This window comes from Panthera tigris, chromosome F2 (assembly GCF_018350195.1).
Source record: "Panthera tigris isolate Pti1 chromosome F2, P.tigris_Pti1_mat1.1, whole genome shotgun sequence".
Classification (NCBI taxonomy): Eukaryota; Metazoa; Chordata; class Mammalia; order Carnivora; family Felidae; genus Panthera; species Panthera tigris.
The window spans coordinates 72,862,107-72,881,337 of NC_056676.1; the positions used below are offsets into that span (position 1 = coordinate 72,862,107).

Genomic DNA, 19,231 nt, shown 5'->3' on the forward strand with positions numbered 1-19,231 from the left:
CAAAGATTTTTGGTTCATGCGATCAAAAACTATTTTCTCCTAGTCTGCATCATTATAACAGCATTTGGAAATTGTAGTTGGTTTATGTGGGCTTATACTAAAGTTATTAACAGAATGTCTTAATATGACGGGGAAGATGTGTTTTATTTCATTGTTAGCACAATTACAAAACAAATAAAGAAGGTCAGATTATGTGAAGAACAATTTTACTGAATATTAGAATAAATAACTACAGGGGAAACTATCCTTAAAAGATTTGCAATTAAATTGGGCAATTTTAAAACTGACTTAATAAATGTGTAAACCCTGGCACCTGTCTAGTTATAGAAAATTGTATTACTTTACCTCCATGGTGAATGAACAACCATATCAACAAAATCAATGACATTTCTCTTTCCTTTTCCTCCATGGCTCATTCTTCATGCTGTGTTTGTTTATCTGAGTCATCTCCCGGTCCCTTATGCTCATACTTATGCATCCCCCCAGGCTTGCCTTTTCTGGTATCATTTAAAAGTGTACAAACTTCACTGTGGTTTTGGACAGTTAGTCGCAAACTAAGCTTAATAGCAAAATGAGGGATTCCATTTGCCATTCCTTGTGAATCATGGGGGTTTGGGGCCAGCTAATCCCCTCTTGGGGAAAGAAGATTCCTATTCATTTTGCTGCTAAATATCTACTCCTGCAGGCTTCTTTCCTCTCCACCTCACCTTTTCTTCATTTCTAAACTGCTCAGGTAAAAATTCTCTCTTCACCATTAATGATGATCATTAATCACCAAAATCAAGGACCTATTCCTTTCCCCATTACAGACTTCTGTAAATGAGACATCATCTTCCTTTAAAAAGCAAATCTCAAATTTTTTTTAATGTTTATTTTATTTATTTTTGAGAGAGAGAGAGAGAGAGCGAGCAGGGGAGGGGCAGAGAGAGAAGGAGACAGAAAATCCAAAACGGGATCCAGGCTCCGAGCTGTCAGCACAGAGCCCGACTCGGGGCTCAAGCTCACAAATTGTGAGATCATGACCTGAGCCAAATTCAGATGCTTAACCAACTGAGCCACCCAGGCACCCCAATCTCAGATTCCTGAGGTTGACAATTTGAGGGGAAAACTTCACACGGTTGGGCAAGCTGGACCTGTAAGCCCTACCTTCTCCTAAATTTCACCTTCCTCTTTGAGAGATGCTTATCTCAGAGAGACCCAGTGGTGTCTGTGTTTTCACCGAGAGCCAATCATTTTTTAACAGTCTCTTTCTCTATATGACAAAAATACATTTAGTAATCATCTAAAAAAATTTTTTTTACCATTTATTCATTTTTGAAAGGCAGAGAGAGACAAAGCACGAATGGGTGAGGGGCAGAGAGAGAGGGAGACACAGAAACAGAAGCAGGCTCCTCATGACCTGAGCTGAAGTTGGCCACTTAACTCGCTGAGCCACCCAGGTGCCCCTTTTAGTAATAATCTAATAATCAATAAAATCAAATATAATCTTGATTGATTTTTTTTCTTAACTTTTAATTTAAGGGGTGCCTGCCTGGCTCAGTCGGTAGAGGGTACAACTCTTGATCTCGGGGTCGTGAGTTCGAGTTCCATGCTGGGTGTAGAGATTACCTAAAAATAAAATCTTTAAAAAAACATAAAGCAAGGGGCGCCTGGATGGCTCAATCGGTTAGGCGTCTGACTTCGGCTCAGGTCATAATGTCATGGCTAATGGGTTCGAGCCCCACGTCGGGCTCTTGTGCTGACCGCTCAGAGCCTGGAGCCTGTTTCGGATTCTGTGTCTCTCTCTCCTTCTGCCTTCCCCCACTGATACTCTCCCTCTCTCTTTCAAAAATAAATAAACATCAAAAAAAAAAAAAAACACATCAGTATGACTGCTCTGGGGGCTAAGGAAGAAATTAAGATAAGGCCTTTTAAAAAAATAAAGCAATTAATTTAAAAAAGATCTTTAAAATTAAAATATCATTCAAAATCAGTAAAATAGTTCATGTATAAACTGAAATGTAAAATTGTTCACGTATAAACTGAGATGTGCCTTTCCAAACAATATTATGTATCAGAGTTCACAATTTGCTGTTTTAAAATTTAGACACAAATAAAAGCTACAAGTTGTCACTTAGAATTGAAGACCCTCAAGTTTGCCTCTTAACGTTCACAGTCAACGCGCTATCATTTATTTCAATTTTACTATTTAATCGCGGAGATGTGTCGTAACACAGGATTTGGCGATGGGAACTGAACCAGAAGCTAGCTCGAGTAATTTGGAATCGCTCTGAACCCACTCTCTGAATGTGTGTGTGTAGCTGTGTCCGTATGCGTGGAGGCTGATTTTTATAATTGGGAGCTCTTTAAAGAATTCCAAATTGAATACTATGTTTTATTGTAAGCAATAAAAATGTGCCAATTACACGTAAATTACTAGAACTCACAGTAACCACAGAAATTGATTAGACCTTAGACAAAAAACTTTTTCAGAGGGCATTTTATCACTGACTTTTTTATAATAGCTGGCACATGGTGATAATAAAAGCAAACGCACTTTTAATATTTTCTTTTTTCATTGTGGTCAAGTCCTCTACAAAGAATGCCTCTTTTTATAGCCTGCGTCTGCAATGAATCACAGCCACCCATGGCCTGGCCTTTGGTAAGCCAACGGAGAGGCCTTCTCCAGCCCTTCTAACTCATAAGCAGATCTCCTTCTTCCTATTCCCATTTCTTTTTATCACAGGACACTATTCCTTTGCTTTACAGCACTTAACACAATTCATAACTAGATATTTGTTCACGTACTTTCTTACTGTCTACCTTACTATGCTGCAATCACCGTGAACTGGTGATAGTTGGCTGTGTCTATCCCAGCACGTGTTGGATACCTGGCATATAGCAAATACTCAATACATTTTTTTAAAATGAATGAACACATGCAAGAATGAAGAAGCTAAAGTCTTGTTCAGTTAGCAGTGGCCGGGGGTGGGGGGTGGGGGGAGAGGGGAGCGCAGATGAGATAATGTAATGTAAGATTCTAATTTATCCAAAAATAAAGCAGTGATGTGGCATGACTTGGTGTGCCCTGACCAATATATCTACTCTAATTAAAATCATGAGAGATGGAAGTATATAAATCAAATGTCCACAGGTGAGAAATACAACTATCAGGAAGGGCAGGAGGTTGCAATGTTTCTTGTATCAAATATAGATGAGAAACCAAACCAAGGTAGCTTAGTAAACCTCAGGACTGGGGCCAAGAGAATTGATATATGCTTCAAATGTTTAACTCATTAAACATGTGAAATAAGTCATACAGCATGGTGAGTTATTTGGAAAAAGTCCCTAACGGTTGGGGGAAGGGAGGGAATGGACAGGTGGGAGCAATGCCTCATCTCTGCAAAAGGATACACAAAGAGTGTTTGAATCTTTGAGTTTTGAGTCTGGTTCCCCTTCCTTAAGACCATTTTTTTTTTTTAACGTTTATTTATTTTTGAGACAGAGAGACAGAGCATGAACAGGGGATGGTCAGAGAGAGGGAGACACAGAATCTGAAACAGGCTCCGGGCTCTGAGCTGTCAGCACAGAGCCCGACGCGGGGCTCGATCTCACGGACCACGAGATCGTGACCTGAGTCGAAGTCGGCCGCTTAACCGACTGAGCCACCCAGGCGCCCCAAGACCATTTTATATGAATCCACCAAAAATGCCTCTTTGGTTCTCCTCTTTCTACATGATATTGCTGATAGTTTCCTCTGTTGGCTAAAAATTCTCTTGTAACTGAATCTGACGGAATGACTACCGGTCGTGTGGTCAGGTAGAACTGATACAGCATCCTGGCCCTGAAGCTCCCTGCCTCAGTTTCCTCATCTGTAACAAGTAGACAAATGACACCCATCTCACAGGGGGACTGCGGGAATTCAGTGACAGATGGTGTTAGATTAGCAAGACTGAGAGGCCCAGCTCACAACAATCACCTTCACTGTGCCTTTCACCCACAGGCGTGGTCCTCAGATGTGAGATGTATACTGTCCACAGGGCTGTTACCCAGCCAAATTCAGTCAAGCTTGGTCCAGATCAGTGCCGCCATCCAGGGGACACGTGAACTCATGAGAACTAAGCATGGTGGTTGTTTTAAGGCCCTGAGGTTTGGGGCGGTGTGTTTGTAGAACTATTATAGCAAGAATAACTGCTGGGCCATCTGCATACCTCAGCTGATTGAAACAAGACGTGTATCTGACTCAAACCACACCGTGTATTTTCCTGGGAATGTGGGGCTAGAATGAACAGAGAAGAGTTCAACGCGGGTGGCTGGTATTTTGAGTACAGCAGATAATAAAATCTGAGAGCTGTGGAATGACCACCTGTAGTCACGTGAACCGCATAGCAAAATAATCCTTCTGCAGAGGGAGAGGCAAGAGCCGTGAGGAAGGTACATGACTTCCAATGTTCCTCATGACCTTCCTTTTAAAATTTATTTCTTTATTTTGAGGGGCAGAGAGAGAGAGAGACAGAGAGAGACAGAGAGAATGCCAAGCAGGCTCCATGCTGCCAGCACAGAGCCCGATGCGGGGCTCGAGCCCACTAACCCTGAGATCATGACCTGAGCCGAAGTCAGACGTTTAACCGACTGAGCCACCCAGGTGCCCCCTGATGACTTTCCTTTTAATTCCAAGTCATTTTGAGCTTGCTGCATCCTGCCTTTGTATTCTTATAATAAATTCCCTCTTTGTGTGTGTGTGTTTAAACTAGATTAAAGTGATTTTGATACTTGCAAATCAGATTTGTTTAGATACATTTTTTTTTTAATCTAGAAAATTACCTTGTATAGAGCAGGTACTTAAACAACAGTTCTAAGATCAACAATTGCATCAATTAGGTCATAGGTAAATTTGCTTTTCCTATATTTGGCCCAATAAAACTTTTTTTTTTTTTAAAGTAGACTCTACACTCAATATGGGGCTTGAACTCATGACCCTGGGATCAAGAGTCACATGCTCTATCCACTGAGCCAGCCAGGCATCCTGGCCCAATAAAACTGGTTGTTTTTTTTTTTAATGTTTATTTATTTTTGAGAGAAAGAGCATGAGCAGGGGAAGGGGCAGAGACAGGGGGACAGAGGATCTGAAGCGGCCTCCATGCTGACAGCAGAGAGCCCAACGTGGGGGTCAAACCCACGAACTGTGAGATCATGACCTGAGCCAAAGTCAGATGCTTAACTGACTGAGCTACCCAGGCGCCCCAAACTTTTGTCTTTAATATACTTTACCAATATAAGTTCATGCATTGCATTTCTTCCATTGTAAAATGCCATCAATTGCAAGATAAGCTATGGATTTAATCATAGTGTTTTGGGGAAAAACAAGAAACTCAATGAATGTAACTGTATTTTAAAAATCAATCAACAGAACATATATTGACCTATATAATTATAGCGTATTTCACATTAATTTCACAATCTAAGTTTGACTTTAAGCCTGCTTCACATTCAGCACCCAAAGGTTCTTCTGAATCACATGTGTCTCTCAACAGCTCTGCGTATAATCATGCAGACATGCTGCTTTTTCATGAACTTCATCTTGGCCTCTATTGCAACTGTTGCTTTGATAGCATTGTTTGGAGGCTAATCCAAGTATACAAGAGTTTTAGCTACATTCGTTATTTAAGTTCATAGTGTCATGTTTGTGTGTGTGTGTGTCACATATTTTTTCACTTAAATGTACTCTTGCTGAAAGTAAAAGTTTCTCTTAGAACCAGTCAGAAGCATTTACAGATGGAACTGTGGATGATGAATGATGGCTTGCTGCATGATTTAGTCACAGCAATTCTCCTAGCTTTGCAAATTCTCGTTGTTGTTGTTATCAATATTCTAGACAGATGTGTGATCTACATGCGGAGATTGGCCATTTCTACTGTTTTTAGTTTTATTACCTGCGCACGTGGTAACTTCTGTTTCATTTATTTAAAGTTTATTTATTTATTTTGAGAGAGAGAGAATGCACGGGAGGGGCAGAGAGAAAGGGAGACAGAAAGAATCCCAAGCAGGCTTCACACTGTCATCACAGAGCCTCATGAGGGGCTCCAACTCATGAACCGTAAGATCACGACCTGAGCTGAAACCAAGAGTCAGACGCTTAGCCAACTGAGCAACCCTGATAGCTTCTGTTTTAATGCTGCATTCTAGCCTGGTCCTTTTGAGCTCATTTAAGCAACAACCAGGAATGCACATTCACATTAAAATTCCACCACATGTGGTCCTATTAAGGAGAGCAATGCCGGAACAGTCCATTGGGATCAACTTGTTTCAGGAAGAAACTTACACCGCTCCTCCCAAGGCTGGCCAGTTTCAGCTGACATCAAAGGATCCTTATTCCAGAAACACTCAAAAGCAAAAAGCATACATCTTAGCATTGAGCAAATCTGGTGCTCTGATTTTATAGCTTAACTCTTTGAGCCCTGAGCATTTCCTGATCTCACATTAGGTACCTCCAAGGTAGGATATGTATGTTCTCTCTGATGCTCCCAGCACCACTGTACTAGCTTCTGTGCACATTTTGGATGCAGCAGGGTAGTTTGAATCGTGCACTAGCCAAAAATACAGGGAATTCGTGTCTCCAGGTGTGAGACTGTGATTCACAGGAAATACGTATCTGGCCATTCACATGACCAATATATTGTATTTGGTGGGTGTCTGTGGTTCCTAGTTCACGGCTACTAGAATCTTTGGAATTTCCTGTGATGAGTGTGATAAAGATGTATTTTGTTCTGTTCACAAGGTGACTTTTGTGGGTTTTTTTAAGTTTATTTCTTGAGAGAGAGCGGGAGAGAGAACGTGCATGTGTGAGCGAGCACACAAGTGGGGAGGAAGCAGAGAGAGAGGGAGAGAGAATTCCAAGAAGGCTCCTGACAGGCAGCATGGAACACAACGCGGGGCTCGATCCCAGGAATCATGAAATCAGACCCGAGCCAAAACTAAGAGCTGGATGTTCAGCCTACTGAGCCACCCAGGCGCCTCAGGAAGGTGACTTTTGGAAAGCCCCAGGGAAACCCAAGGGTGGGGACTGGTGGCCAGGAGGACCAGCCACGTAAATACAGGATTGGGACTTTCAGACCTTGCCCCCCTACCCCCACCAGGGAAGGCAGAGAGGCTGGAGACTGAGTTCAATTGCAGGTGGCCAATAAATTAATCCACCATACCTGTGCAATGAAGCTTCCATACGAACCCCAAAGGGCACGGTCTGGAGAGCTTCTGGGTTGGGGAAGACGAGCAGGTGTGAAGAAAGTAGCGTGCCTGGCGAGGGCATGCAAACTCTGAGCCCTTTCTCCACACTTCGCCTTATGCATCCCGTCCATCTGGCTGTTCCTGAGTTACACCCGTTTATGGTAAACCAGTGAGCCGTACGGAAAACGCTCCTCTCAGTTCCGTGAGCGTCTCTAGCAAATGAAACTAAAGGAGGGGTTTGTGGAAACTTCTGACTTATGGCCAGTTGGTCGGAAGTACAGATGACAGGGTAGGCTTGCAACTGGCATCTGAATTGAATTGCCAAGGAGGGGTCGCTGGAACCTCCAATCTGTAGCCGCGTGGTTGTGAGGCAGGTTGTCTGGGTCCAAGGACCCAGAGGAGGTCCCGTAGGACGTTGGCTTTGGGCGGGATAGAAATCAAACGTGAGCCGATAGGAAGTAAGAGCGGAGTTTACTGGAGGTAGAGAGAGTGGAGACACAGAGTGTCTGGGAGGGTCAGAAAGGAAAGGAGAGCGGGTCTCCCTTTTGCCTGTGATCTGTCTGGTGCACACGTCTTCTCAGGCATTCGGGAACAAAGATGAGTGCTCAGGTGTCCGCCATAAGCCACCTGTACCCTGGATCCAGAGCTCTTGGTGAGTCGGTTGTCTTGGGAAGTTCATGGGGACCCTGCCTGGTCAAGATGTTACCTATTATGCTGGAAGACATCATTAACTCCTCGACCTGGACAAGGAGGACATTATGTGCCCTGTAAGGTGTGCATAAGGTGGGGGTGTAGGTCCTAGCAGGAATAGAAGCAGGAAGGGGCACCTGGGTGGCTCGGTCAGTTAAGTGTCTAACTCTTGGTTTTGGCTCAGGGGCCGATCTCATAGCTCGTGGGTTTGAGCCCTGCATTGGGCTCCGTGCTAATGGTGTGGAGCCTGCCTGAGATGCTCTCTCTTCTTCTCTCTGCCCCTTCCCTGCTCTCTCTCTCTCTCTCTCAAAAATAAATAAACTTAAAAAAAAAGAGTAGGAGCAGGGAAAAGGAGCAAAAAAAAAGCGGCTTTTCATGGAGTCCCTCTAGTCTCCCTGTGTCAGGCAGAAGCAGAGGATGCAAGTCTAGGCTCGGGACGCGTGTCCGTGGCCAGGGATGGCGTGCCATGGCAGCAGCACTTTGTAGGACCGAGCTCTTCGCCCAAGGACGCTGTCGCTATCTCGGGGTAGCATCAGAATTGAGCCGAATTGTGGGACCCCCAGCTGGTGTCCAGAAAACCACTCATCGATGTGGGGAAACCCTCCCATGCTCCCTCCCCTCCACCAGTGGTTCCTAAAATGCCGGGTTTGTCCTAATTCTTGCTCTTTTAAAACAAATACATTCTGCAGTTGAAAATCCAAGATGCAGAGACACCTACAGGCCACTCAGACTCCTTGAGTCACCAGGAAGAACAGCATCGCACAGCATTCTGGTGTTCCTCCACAACTAGCTTCAGCCACCTGCTTGCGGGACTTTTTTCTTTTATTCTTCTCATCATTTTCAAACAGATCTGCCCCTCCCCACCTTCATTTCATTGGATAAAAAACTGTGTTTGGCTGCCACCAGGTTCCTGCTTCAAAGGCCTAAAGTTCTGGCTTTGTTTCCAGCTACCCCTCCCCCCACTCAAGGCTCAAGGTAAGTCTGATTAGCAGCGATATTGTCTAACTGCAACTCTGTTACCTTATTTGAGACAAATTCAAGAGGCAGATGTCTCTGTCTCTCACTCTCAACTGCTACACAAAGACTGGGAGAGCACAGTTTATGGACAAAGATTTCCTTTACGAACTTCACCAGCATTGCACGTCCCATGGGATGTAATCTTTTAAAACTAAGTTTTTAAGTTTATTTATTTTGAGAGAGACAGAGAGAGAAAGAAAGAGAGCGTACGTCAGGGGGTAAAGGGCAAAGAGAGAGAGGGAGAGAGAGTCCCAAGCAGGCCCTGAGCTGTCGGCACAGAGCCTGATGCAGGGCTCCAACCACAAACCGCGAGATCCCGACCTGAGCTAAAACCAAGAGTCAGACGCTTAGCAGACTGAGCCACTCAGGTGTCCCTAAGAATTATTTTAACTTACTTGAAAACAATATTCAACCGTCACAGTTTATTTCCATCTTCTCAAACACAAGAGGAAATCCGACAACTCTGTGGTGATCCATGAAAGAGGACTTCACCTACTTCTGTTTGGACCTGGAACCTTCCTAACTGATTCTTTGCAGCTTATCTCTTAACTCAGGCAAAAGACCCTCCGGGCCAAGCATCCTGTGATGGGAACAGAAACCACCCAGCCAAACAAAAAGGACTGCCTTGAGCCAGCCAGACTGCATGTGACCCCAAGACACGGATCGACTTGACCTTCACTGCCTACCTGCACGTACTCACTGACCTGTGTCCCACACTTTCTTCCTGTAAACCTGGAATTACTTCTGGCACTTTGGAGACTGTCTTTGGAGACAGATGTTAGTCCGCGGTCTTCCTGGTGTGGGCCTCATTGACACAAATTCCTTTCTGGTTTCACCTCCATTCGTCCCATGGCGAGCGGCTGAATTTGGTCTGTTTGGGACCCCTGGAACCAGGTGCCCTTGCAACCTGGCACCCGTCTACAATTACAATCGCAATTTCTCCCCCAAATGAGAACTGATACAAAACCTACTGACTTTCCTAAGAGTCTCTGAAACGGTTGGAAAACATAATTCCTCTTCTGAAGGGCGTCACAGTTCCTTCAGCAGAGCAGACTGGAAGAGAGGCCAGAATTGTCGTCACCTTCTGTTCACCTCTACCATCTCCTGCCAGGCCCTCTGATTGGCTCCGTGCTTGACTCTTTGGACTGATGCAGTTAGGAGTTTGGGCCTGGGGGCCCATGAACATAAGTTCAAGTTCCAGGGCCATTATACCTACTCAATCTCTCCAAGCTTCACATATTAAAGCAATGGAGATACTCATCTACTCAATTTTTGTGAGGATCATGTCAGAAAATGCGTGTAAAGTTCTCAGCACGCTACTTGGCACAAATGAATATCTTGATAAATCGTACCTCCCACGATGATTTTTCTACAACGGGATTAATTAGCTACAGTTGTCGCGATAACTAATAATAGTTAAAACTAATAGTTATAACTAATAACTAATAATTATGTAGCGATGATTAGCAATTGTGATTATGGGGTGCATAACTAACCACCCCAAACTTAAAATAAGTGGCCTTAACATACCTATTTTATTTAGCTCACGCTCCTCTGTGTTGACAGTTACGGCTCGTCTCACTGGGGTGGTCTGATGTTGGTCTGGGCTAGACTCATTCTTGAATCTTTGCTGAGCTGGTGGGTTTGGCTGACTTATGGTGGCCTCATCTGGAATGGATGGAATGACTGGGGCCTCTCCTCCAAAAGGAAGCCCAGTCTTCACATTTTCTATGTCTCTGCCTGCCCAACGTTTGTCATTGTCTCATTGGCCAAAGTTGCAAGGCCCGCCCGGATTGACTGGAGAAAGAATGTACTTCTGGGAGAAGTCAATTGCGAGAATGCATACAGCCAGGGGAAGAAATTGAGGCTGTTTTTTCCAATCTACCACAAAAAGCCTCTTCCAAAACTCTGATTTACCTGTTTGCTTCTTGTCTCTATGTCCTTGAGGTTTCTCTCTTCACTCCTTCCGTGTTTTCTTCTTTTTCTCCTTCAATTGTTTACTGAGCACCTAATCTGTTCAACGTAAAGGAGATACAGCAATGAATAAGATTTGATTCCAGTTGTCACAAAGGTCTTGGAAAGGACCTCACTGCCTACGGTGCCACCATATTGAAAGGAGTAATTTTTTTCTCTCTTTTAACAGCACCACTACACTCTGTTAAATGCTAAAGCTAGCTAGCATTTCGGTAAGTGACAATAAGAGAATGCTTTCCTCTAATTGTTTAAAATGATAGTGTTTCTAAGGAATGGTTTCCAGCTGTTTTGGCTGATTTAATCAAGAGCTCTTAATTATCACCAGATTTTGCTCCCTATCCATTGGCAATGTCTTTACAATGCACAGAGGACTAGGATAGTCGGCTAATGGGATGATAGGGAGGTTGTGGCTCGCACGGTGTTCTAGTTGGCTCAGAAAGGGTTGGTAATAACCTTCTGGATTAGAGGTTTGTCCTTTTGATTTGTTTTCATGCATGTTTGCAACTAGTTTGGGTAGCATATGAGTGCGAAATTTACTCTAGCATTCAGAGGGCAGTGATCTCAAAATGCATGAGCTTAACTGGCATCAGAAAGGGCTCAATGAGGTATATGACTCTGAATTAGAGCCTCATCTTGCTTAATTCTTCCCTAAGGCAACGGAACTCAACCTGGCTGCTTACAAACACCCGGGAGCTTTTAATCTCGGTCCAGGCCTAGGCCATGCAGCAGACTAACTACTTTAGACTCTCAGGAGTAGGACCCAGGGATGGGGCTTATTTAAAGCCCCCCCCCCTCCCGCCCCCCAGTGATTCCCAAAGTTCAGTCGAGCCTGAGAAGTATTGCCTTGAGGAGATCCACAGAACGTTACAACACAAGGGAATATCTCTTGATTTTGAAATTGAAGAAAATTAAGTCCAGGGAGGTCATGGATTGTCAAAAGGTCAGGGAAGGGGGAAGGCAGGATTCAAACTCAGGTTTTCTAAGTCTAACGTCTGTGCTTTTTTATGCCTCAGAAGAACTGGAAAGGCCCAAGTCACTATTAAGCAATGGCAGAAATAAAATGGAACAAAATGACACAAAAAGGGCACGTCATTGATATAAATACTAAACAATAAAGGAAACGAAGCAATGAGAGCATCACACTGCATCACGATGACCTTTTGGGAATAAACTTTTGGGAGAAGCCTCCTTGTAGTTAATTCCTATAAGCTGCCAATCTGCTGGCAATTACCTTTGACCACTAAAACATGTGCTAATTAAAAGCGCATGGTCTCTGTGCCTGATTTAGAAATTGGCACAAATAGCGGACTAAACTGGAAGCAGCTATTTTGGGCAGTTTGGCTAAAAGCTAATGTTCCAATGGGATGTCAATGATGATCTTCCCAATATCACTTTAACTGACAGTACCAGGCAGGCGTTCTTTCTGGAAGAGGAATCTAGCAGCCCATCTCTGTGTCAGCAAGATGTGATGTGCACGTACAAGCACTAGGCAGTGTGGGGACGGATAGAGGTGGATAAAGCCCAGTTCCTACCAGCCCAAATCGGGCTTCAAAAGGGGAGCGCTAGCAGAGGGGATGGAAGGGTGTTTGCAAAGGGGGAACAGAAGGAGTGGTCCAGGAGAGGGTACCACACTTAGATCAAGTCTAAAGAAGGGGGTGGCAGAATCAGCCCTCTCAGAAAAAAGGGGCAGAAAGGAGCACAGGCAGAAGGTGAAACAGAGGATTTGCGAGGGAACGGGGGGGGGGGGGGGGGTCTGTATGGTAACCGTGTTACCAAAAGCCCACGTGTAAACCAGAAAAACACTTATGTATGTTGCATGTGATCCTATAATTATGACGCAATTATTCCTGACTTTCAGCTGTCCTTCCTCTGAATCCTTTGGCTGCTGATTTTATTCCTGGCAACAATACAAACCAAAAGACCGAGGGGATTTAAAAAAAAAAAAAAGAAAGAAAAAAAGAACCAAACTCATTATGGGCCAGACTCTCTCAGGGCCTTTGGGATTTGCATCATTTTTGACTAATGTAAGCAGAGATGTCTGTCCTTTGGAATCATATCCTCCTTCGGCTTACAGGGCACTGTGCCCTTTGGATCTCTTCTATCTTTCTTTGGCTCCGCGCCCCCCCTCGGCAGGCTTTCTCTGACTCCTGGCTTTAGCTCCTGTCTGTGGGCCAAAGCTTCCCAAATCTCCAACCTTGAGATCCCTCCACCTGCTTCAGCCTGGTATGCCCAGCTGCCTTCAGAACTATTCACTGCCTTCAGAACTAAGCAAAGATGCCACATCGAGCTTAATGTGTCAAAGAGAAACTCACATCCTCTGTTCACACCCCTCCCCAAAGCAACGTTCCTTCCCAACTTGTCTACTGCTCTCCCAGTATCATTCGTTTCCTTATTCCAGCCTTGAAGTTACATAACTAACAGATGCCTCTCTTTTGGTCCCAAGCCAGTAGCCGACAAATCCCAGGGATTTTTCTGCTGCAGTAAGATTCAGCTCATTCCTTTTTCACAGCCACCACTAAGACGAGGCACCGAATGCTCCCTTCAGTGTCAGTCCTAAGGACTCCCCTCCATGGTTAATGTCATGGTGTATACTCCACAGAACCCGGCTTCTGATTATTTCATGTCACTGTTCTCACAGAGAACCTAGAATGGTTTCCTAAAGGACAAATTTCAAGCTTGCAAAGTTGTTCATCAACTAGTTCTATTTTACCTGCTTTCTCTCCCCATATTCACCGAATACATATGGACGTTGTTAAGTAGTTATTAAATTAAAATGTCCTAGCCCCCAAACGGTGTGCCAGGCAGGGGATACATAAATACGGACTATGGTTTTTGCCAGTTTCTGAAACGTGCCTAGTCCGGTGGTGGACTATAAGCACTGATGGCAGTTTAATTAGGAGTCAATGGGGAAAGTGGAGAGGCAAGTTAAGATACTGTGAAAGGCTCAGGGCAAAAACTGAGAGCAGGAAAGATGTTAGAGATGATAAAAATATGCACCAGTGTATTGAAGTGTCCTCCAAGTACTTGGTAGTTTGGCATTTACCCTTTAGCAAGAGACAGTCTGGTGTATATCCACTGTATACAATCTCCTCTCATCTGCTTCTGTGACTGGCTCTTTTTTATGTTTATTTACTTATTTTTGAAAAGGAGCGAGAGAGAGAGCACAAGCAGTGGGGGGAGAGAGACACACACACACACACAGAGACAGAGGATTCGAAGCTGGCTCTGCACTGTCAGCCCAGAGCTGGACGCAGGGCTCGAACTCACAAACCCTGAGATCATGACCTGAAGTCCCATGCACGACCCACTGAACCTTAGAACGCTGGCACTACTTTCAAAGAAGAAGTTTCTCAAATTTAAATACTTATTTGAAACGTGTCATTCAGTGGATTTAGTTCAAGACCTACGAATCTGCTTTTTGACAGGTTCCCAAGTGAATCAGGCATCAAAAAATCCTGAACCTCTTTGAGAATGTGTTTTAGACCTCTGTGGCTTGCTTGTATTTCTCCATGCATACGGTCCACTGCCCACGGGGCCTAGCAAAGTCTACGTGCTGTGCCGAATGTTCTAGGCTCCAGCTGTCCGCTCAGTTTGGTGACTATTAGACACAACGATTACTGATGGCACTCAAGAGTCAAGAAAAGTGGCTCAGCCAAGTGGCGTATAACGCCTCCTGAAGCTTATAATGTCTCTGAAAGTCACCAGTAGGAGCAAGAGGAAATTACATTTTCTGTCCTCTCAAAAAAAGTGTTCAGCCATCACCCCGAACGACCTCAGTGCTTCTCCAATCATGCTTTCAGAGAATCAGAACGCACTTCAAGTTCAACAGTTTGCTTAAAAAAAAAAAAAAAAAAGTCTACTCATGCCCTCGATGCAATCACGCACACCCTCACAAACATTATAAGGCGGTGCAACAAATATCGCTGACGTACCGCGAGTAAGGACTCATGCAAACGACAAAACGAAGCTCGAAGTTACTCTAGGCGACACTTTCTCTCCAAGTCCCCCACCTCCGCCCGCGCCCGGCCGCTCGGGTCCGTTCCTGGGCGGGGCTCGGCCGTAGGGCGGGGGCGGGGCCGGGGCGTCGGCGGCGTGCTGACGTCAGAGCGTGGAGACGCCCAACGCGGCGTCCGGCGCGCGGCTGGGCCGGCGGTGGCGGCTGTCGCTGGCCTCGTTGCGTGAGCCGCGGGGTCCGCGTCCGCTCCGTCCGCCCTTCGCCTTGCGCCCGGTCGGGGCCTCCGCGGCCCGGCGCCGGCCCGCCATGGTGCCGTCGGCGCGCCCTGCGCGGCCCCGCTGAGCCTGGGTGCGGCGGCGAGCGCGGCTCGGGGTCACCATGCCCACCCGTGAGTGGCCGGCCGAGGGTCGGGCCGGGCGGGGGGCGTTGGGAGGCGGCGGCCCGCGCAGCGCGCGCTCCCGGGTGGTCCGCTGCGGCGGCGGGGAAGCCGGGCCGGACTGGGGAGAGCCGGGGAGAGCCAGGAAGTGCCAGCCGCCCGGCGAGTTACTTTCGTTTCGGCTCAGCCTGCCCGCGGGGAGGCGTGAGTCCGTTGCACGGACGGGGAAACTGAGGCCCGAGCGTTAAGCATGCCCGGGGAGTAAGTGGGAGAGCCGGAGTAACCTAGACCTGTGGGACTTCGAAGTCTAGGCTCTGTCCCCAGCTCCCGACGGAGCTGGGGCGACTTTATGGAAATGCTGGAAGTCACCGCGGTCGCAGCGCCGTCGCCAGCTGATTTCCTCGCGGGGGGGGGGGGGCAGGCGTCGCCTGGTGGGACGCGGGGTTCCTGGCGGGTCCGGCCCGGCCCAGAGCCCCTCCTCCAGGCTCGCGAAGTCCCAGCAGCTTGAATTTCTCCCCGTTGGTAACTCGCCGAGGTGGCTGAAGTAGGTGCTCTTTTGGGAACTTGTTAGGCTTCTGTGCCCCAAAGTGTGGCTGTTGCCCACCTGCTTCAGATTCACTTGGCTGCTGATTGCAAGTGCTGTTTGGGGTTCTTCCCAAGGCACCTTGACCCCGCAGCTCGGGCCCCGGAATCTGCGTGTTTAATAAGTGGCCTAGGTGTTACTGAGGGACTCTGAAGTTTGAAGAACATTGCATGTTGGGGACATTTTGGACAGACGGGGTAGGACAAGATTACTAATGACCCGTTTTAAAACGACCCGGAGAATTGCATTGTGACTTGAAACCTAGTGGCCCATATGTGTCTGTGCAAACTAAGGAAATTCCCTAATTTTGCACGGAGAGGAAGCATGAAGATGATTGATTTGAAACTGTTTTCAATTAGGGCTCTTTTGAGTAAGGGTTTCATATTGTAAAATCTGTAAACACTTGAAAATACGCTTCCAGTTAGCTCACATTTTTTAGAATTCATAACTCCTAACTGTCCTTATTTTGGTAGACATAAGGGACACTGGATTTCCAGGTCAGCCTCAAATGCATGTTTTGTTTACTGGTGGGTAAAGAGGAATTTTTTTCCGGATATTGAAAAAGGTTTATGTAATGCTGTGGCAAATCTTTAAATGATCTTGATGGAACGATTACTTTTAACTCGCCCTATTTATGTGGATAAGGTGGATTTTGTGTTCTGAACACAGTAATGTGTGTCCTTAACTCATGGTCTTGAAGTTTGTGTTCCTTAAATATGTCAATTTATGTTTTAATTGTATTCCTCTAGATTGGAGGAATATCATCATCATCATTATTGTTATTTCTTTTATATTATGATTTCTGAATGTATGTTCTTGTTATCCAGGAATATTTGAGATGAGCATTGTGCTAATCTTACTTTGAGAAAGGAAAAGGGAGAGGCGGTGTAAACACCTACTCTTGAAAGTTAAGGCTTCAAGTGGAATTTATTGGTAAAATGGCAATATAAGTTATGCTGTGAAATTAAATTTTTAGTGCTAAGATTATCTGGCCTCATGGGGTGGATTCAGAAAACTTGTCTCTCTTTTTTTTTTCCCCCAAGTGTTAATTTATTTTGAGAGAGAGGGTGCCTGTGTTTGCACACACGAGTGGGGGGGAAGGGCAGAGAGGGAGAGAGAGGATCCCAAGCAGAGCTCCCTGCAGGACTCAATCTCGGGACCAGGAGATCATGACCTGAGCCAAAACCCAGAGTTGGATGCTCAACTGATTGAGCCATTCAGGTGCCCCAGGAAACTTGTGTCTTTAAAAATATATGATTTACAATGCAAAATGAGGCAAGGATGAACCATGGCGTATTTGCATAGTTAACTATGCGGATTTTATGGCCCGATTGGAAGGCTAGTGAAATGTTTGAGTTATCTCTCATTATCATTGGTCGTATTTATTGTGGTACAGTTTCTGTGATTGCGTAAACACCTAGTACCAGCTGGCAGGACTCAGGTGAAGTGGTTGAGTTCACGTTGCCTTTTGTCCCTCTTCTTGGCCAGAACCACCAGCATTGCTGGGATAGTTCAGTGGACCGTGGTACTTCTTAGAAATCCTGTGTGGAGAATAAATGTCAACATAGGCGCTTTCTTTGGGGATGTTTTTAGGAAGGAATCTCTCTCCAAATCAACTGAACTTTTTAATTTATCTTTTTTAAATGTCAAATGAGTTCAGAGGCTCAGTTGCAAGCTGGACCCGTTAATCCTTTAAAGCTTTAGTGAATGAATGTATTGCTTTTCTCTTGGGGATGAACACTAGGGTCTCTCAGACTAGAACTCTGAAAGTGACCCTTGCTCTCAGCCATCGAATTATTCTCCTATTGCTGTTTGGTTGCTAATTTGGAATATTGATACTCTCAGTCATTGAAACCGGTGTTAATAAGCAGAATCTGATGGAGCGTGGTATACCCCTGAAGGCTAAGCAATTGCATTATCACATGAATGTTAACTAGTAGCTTCGTTGGAGTTATTTTGAAGAGCCGGGAACTCTTTTGCAGAAAGCAGCTACCTGGAAGGATGCCTGACAGGAAGCTGCCGCGACAGGAATAATTCTGTGGTTATGTCACTATATTCAGCCAGTCGTTTGCAGTAATCACTAAGCACAGATTTTAAGAATGTTTCACTAAATGGTCTTTTCAAACCTACAAGCCTACAATTTGATACATCATGTCTCTAAAGGCCTTTATTTCAGCTTCTCCTTTGAAGGACCGTGAAGAAACATTTTGATCTTCAAGATTTTCAAACCCTGAGTCGGAATTGGAGTGGAAGCGATGTTACAGCTTAATCCAGCCATTTTATTTTCTTTTTCGTTTCAGGAGACTGAGACCCCCACGAGCCTCAGTGACGTGGCTGAGGTCACACCTGGAACAGAGCCAGGGCTCCAGCACACATCCAGTCCCTAGAATCCTTCACCACGAGGAGTGTAGATGAGGTTTAGTTTTGGTGTTCCAGCACCACGATGATAGTAGTTTACCCTCCTCCCCCCTTTATTCCCTGCGATTACATGAAGATAAAAGTGAGTTTAGCCAAAACTTAAGTCAGGCATGTAAACTTCTAAGAAAATTTGACATTTTTGCCTTTGCTTCTGTGTTGCCGCAGGACTCTGGGCAAAGAAGGCTGAGGGTTTCACTGGTGTATTCAGCGGATACTTGGTTCTGTAGGCACAGCCTTCCCGTTTTGGTAAACTGCTTATGTGAAAGGGGTTCCGGAGCTGACAATTGCCTCGAAACTGGTTCAGTAAAACCTGCTCTTTTATTATCTATGTAACATTATTGTATGTTGGCTAAGGGGAACTGAAACTCGTAAGCATTGTTTGCTACAAACTATACTTTCAGTAATTTGTGGTTAATGCTTTCTTTTCTCATTTAGATGTTGGCATTGATATCTGGTCAGATTTGTTAAGCTGTGGTAATGTGGTCACTTCATGTTTGTTTTTTTCCCCACCGATGAGGCTGATGATATTTGACTTATTTTTCAGTCTGTTCTTATGAAAGAGGTGCAAAGTACTGACGAATTGTGAAGCGAACGATGCATGCTGGGTGGAGAGGTTCCATTTAGAAATGCATTACCAGCAAATGACGTATTCCTGGCTTGTGAGCTCTTTGTGTTCATTGGTTCTGTGCACCTCTCCTCCCCTTCCACCCAGCACCTATGTGTACTGCCAGAGTCCCAACTGAAGAGTTTTCTTTCTCACAGTGACCTTTGGCCTGAGACTGGTGACTACTAGATCTCAACTTTCAGTCTGTCCCCACTCATGGGGCATGGGACATCGAAGAGGGTGTAGATGGTGGGAGGTAAGGCTGGAAGAGATAGGAGCCAGAACTTGAAGGATCTTGTATGCCATGAATGAACTTGACCAAAACTGTGTTCATGCGGTCACAGTCACTGACTGTCCTCTTTATAGGCGTACTGGCCATTTCCAATAGACTGATCACTTTATAGAAACTTA

At 45.3% G+C, this 19,231-nt stretch overlaps 1 protein-coding gene and 1 long non-coding RNA gene across 6 annotated transcripts in view; one reads left to right on the plus strand and one right to left on the minus strand.

Moving 5' to 3' along the window:
- Positions 1-14,923, minus strand: part of LOC102964948 — an 81,490-nt gene extending 66,567 nt beyond the window's left edge. For all 3 annotated transcript variants that reach the window (XR_006212983.1, XR_006212982.1, XR_006212984.1), the window contains exons 1-2: positions 14,817-14,923; positions 10,828-10,923 (exon numbers count right to left, since the gene is read on the minus strand). This is a non-coding gene — a long non-coding RNA (uncharacterized LOC102964948). The remainder of the gene's footprint in view (positions 1-10,827; positions 10,924-14,816) is intronic.
- Positions 14,924-15,029: 106 nt separating this feature from the next.
- The window catches only part of EFR3A (EFR3 homolog A), a 105,113-nt gene continuing 100,911 nt past the window's right edge, over positions 15,030-19,231 (plus strand). For 2 of the 3 annotated variants that reach the window (XR_006213229.1, XM_042973556.1), the window contains exon 1: positions 15,030-15,227. Coding sequence is in view for 2 of the 3 variants with exons in the window: in XM_042973556.1 (XP_042829490.1) it covers positions 15,218-15,227 (10 nt within the window). In the remaining variant the exon portion in view is untranslated. The remainder of the gene's footprint in view (positions 15,228-19,231) is intronic. The other variant, XM_042973555.1, reaches the window with a different exon arrangement.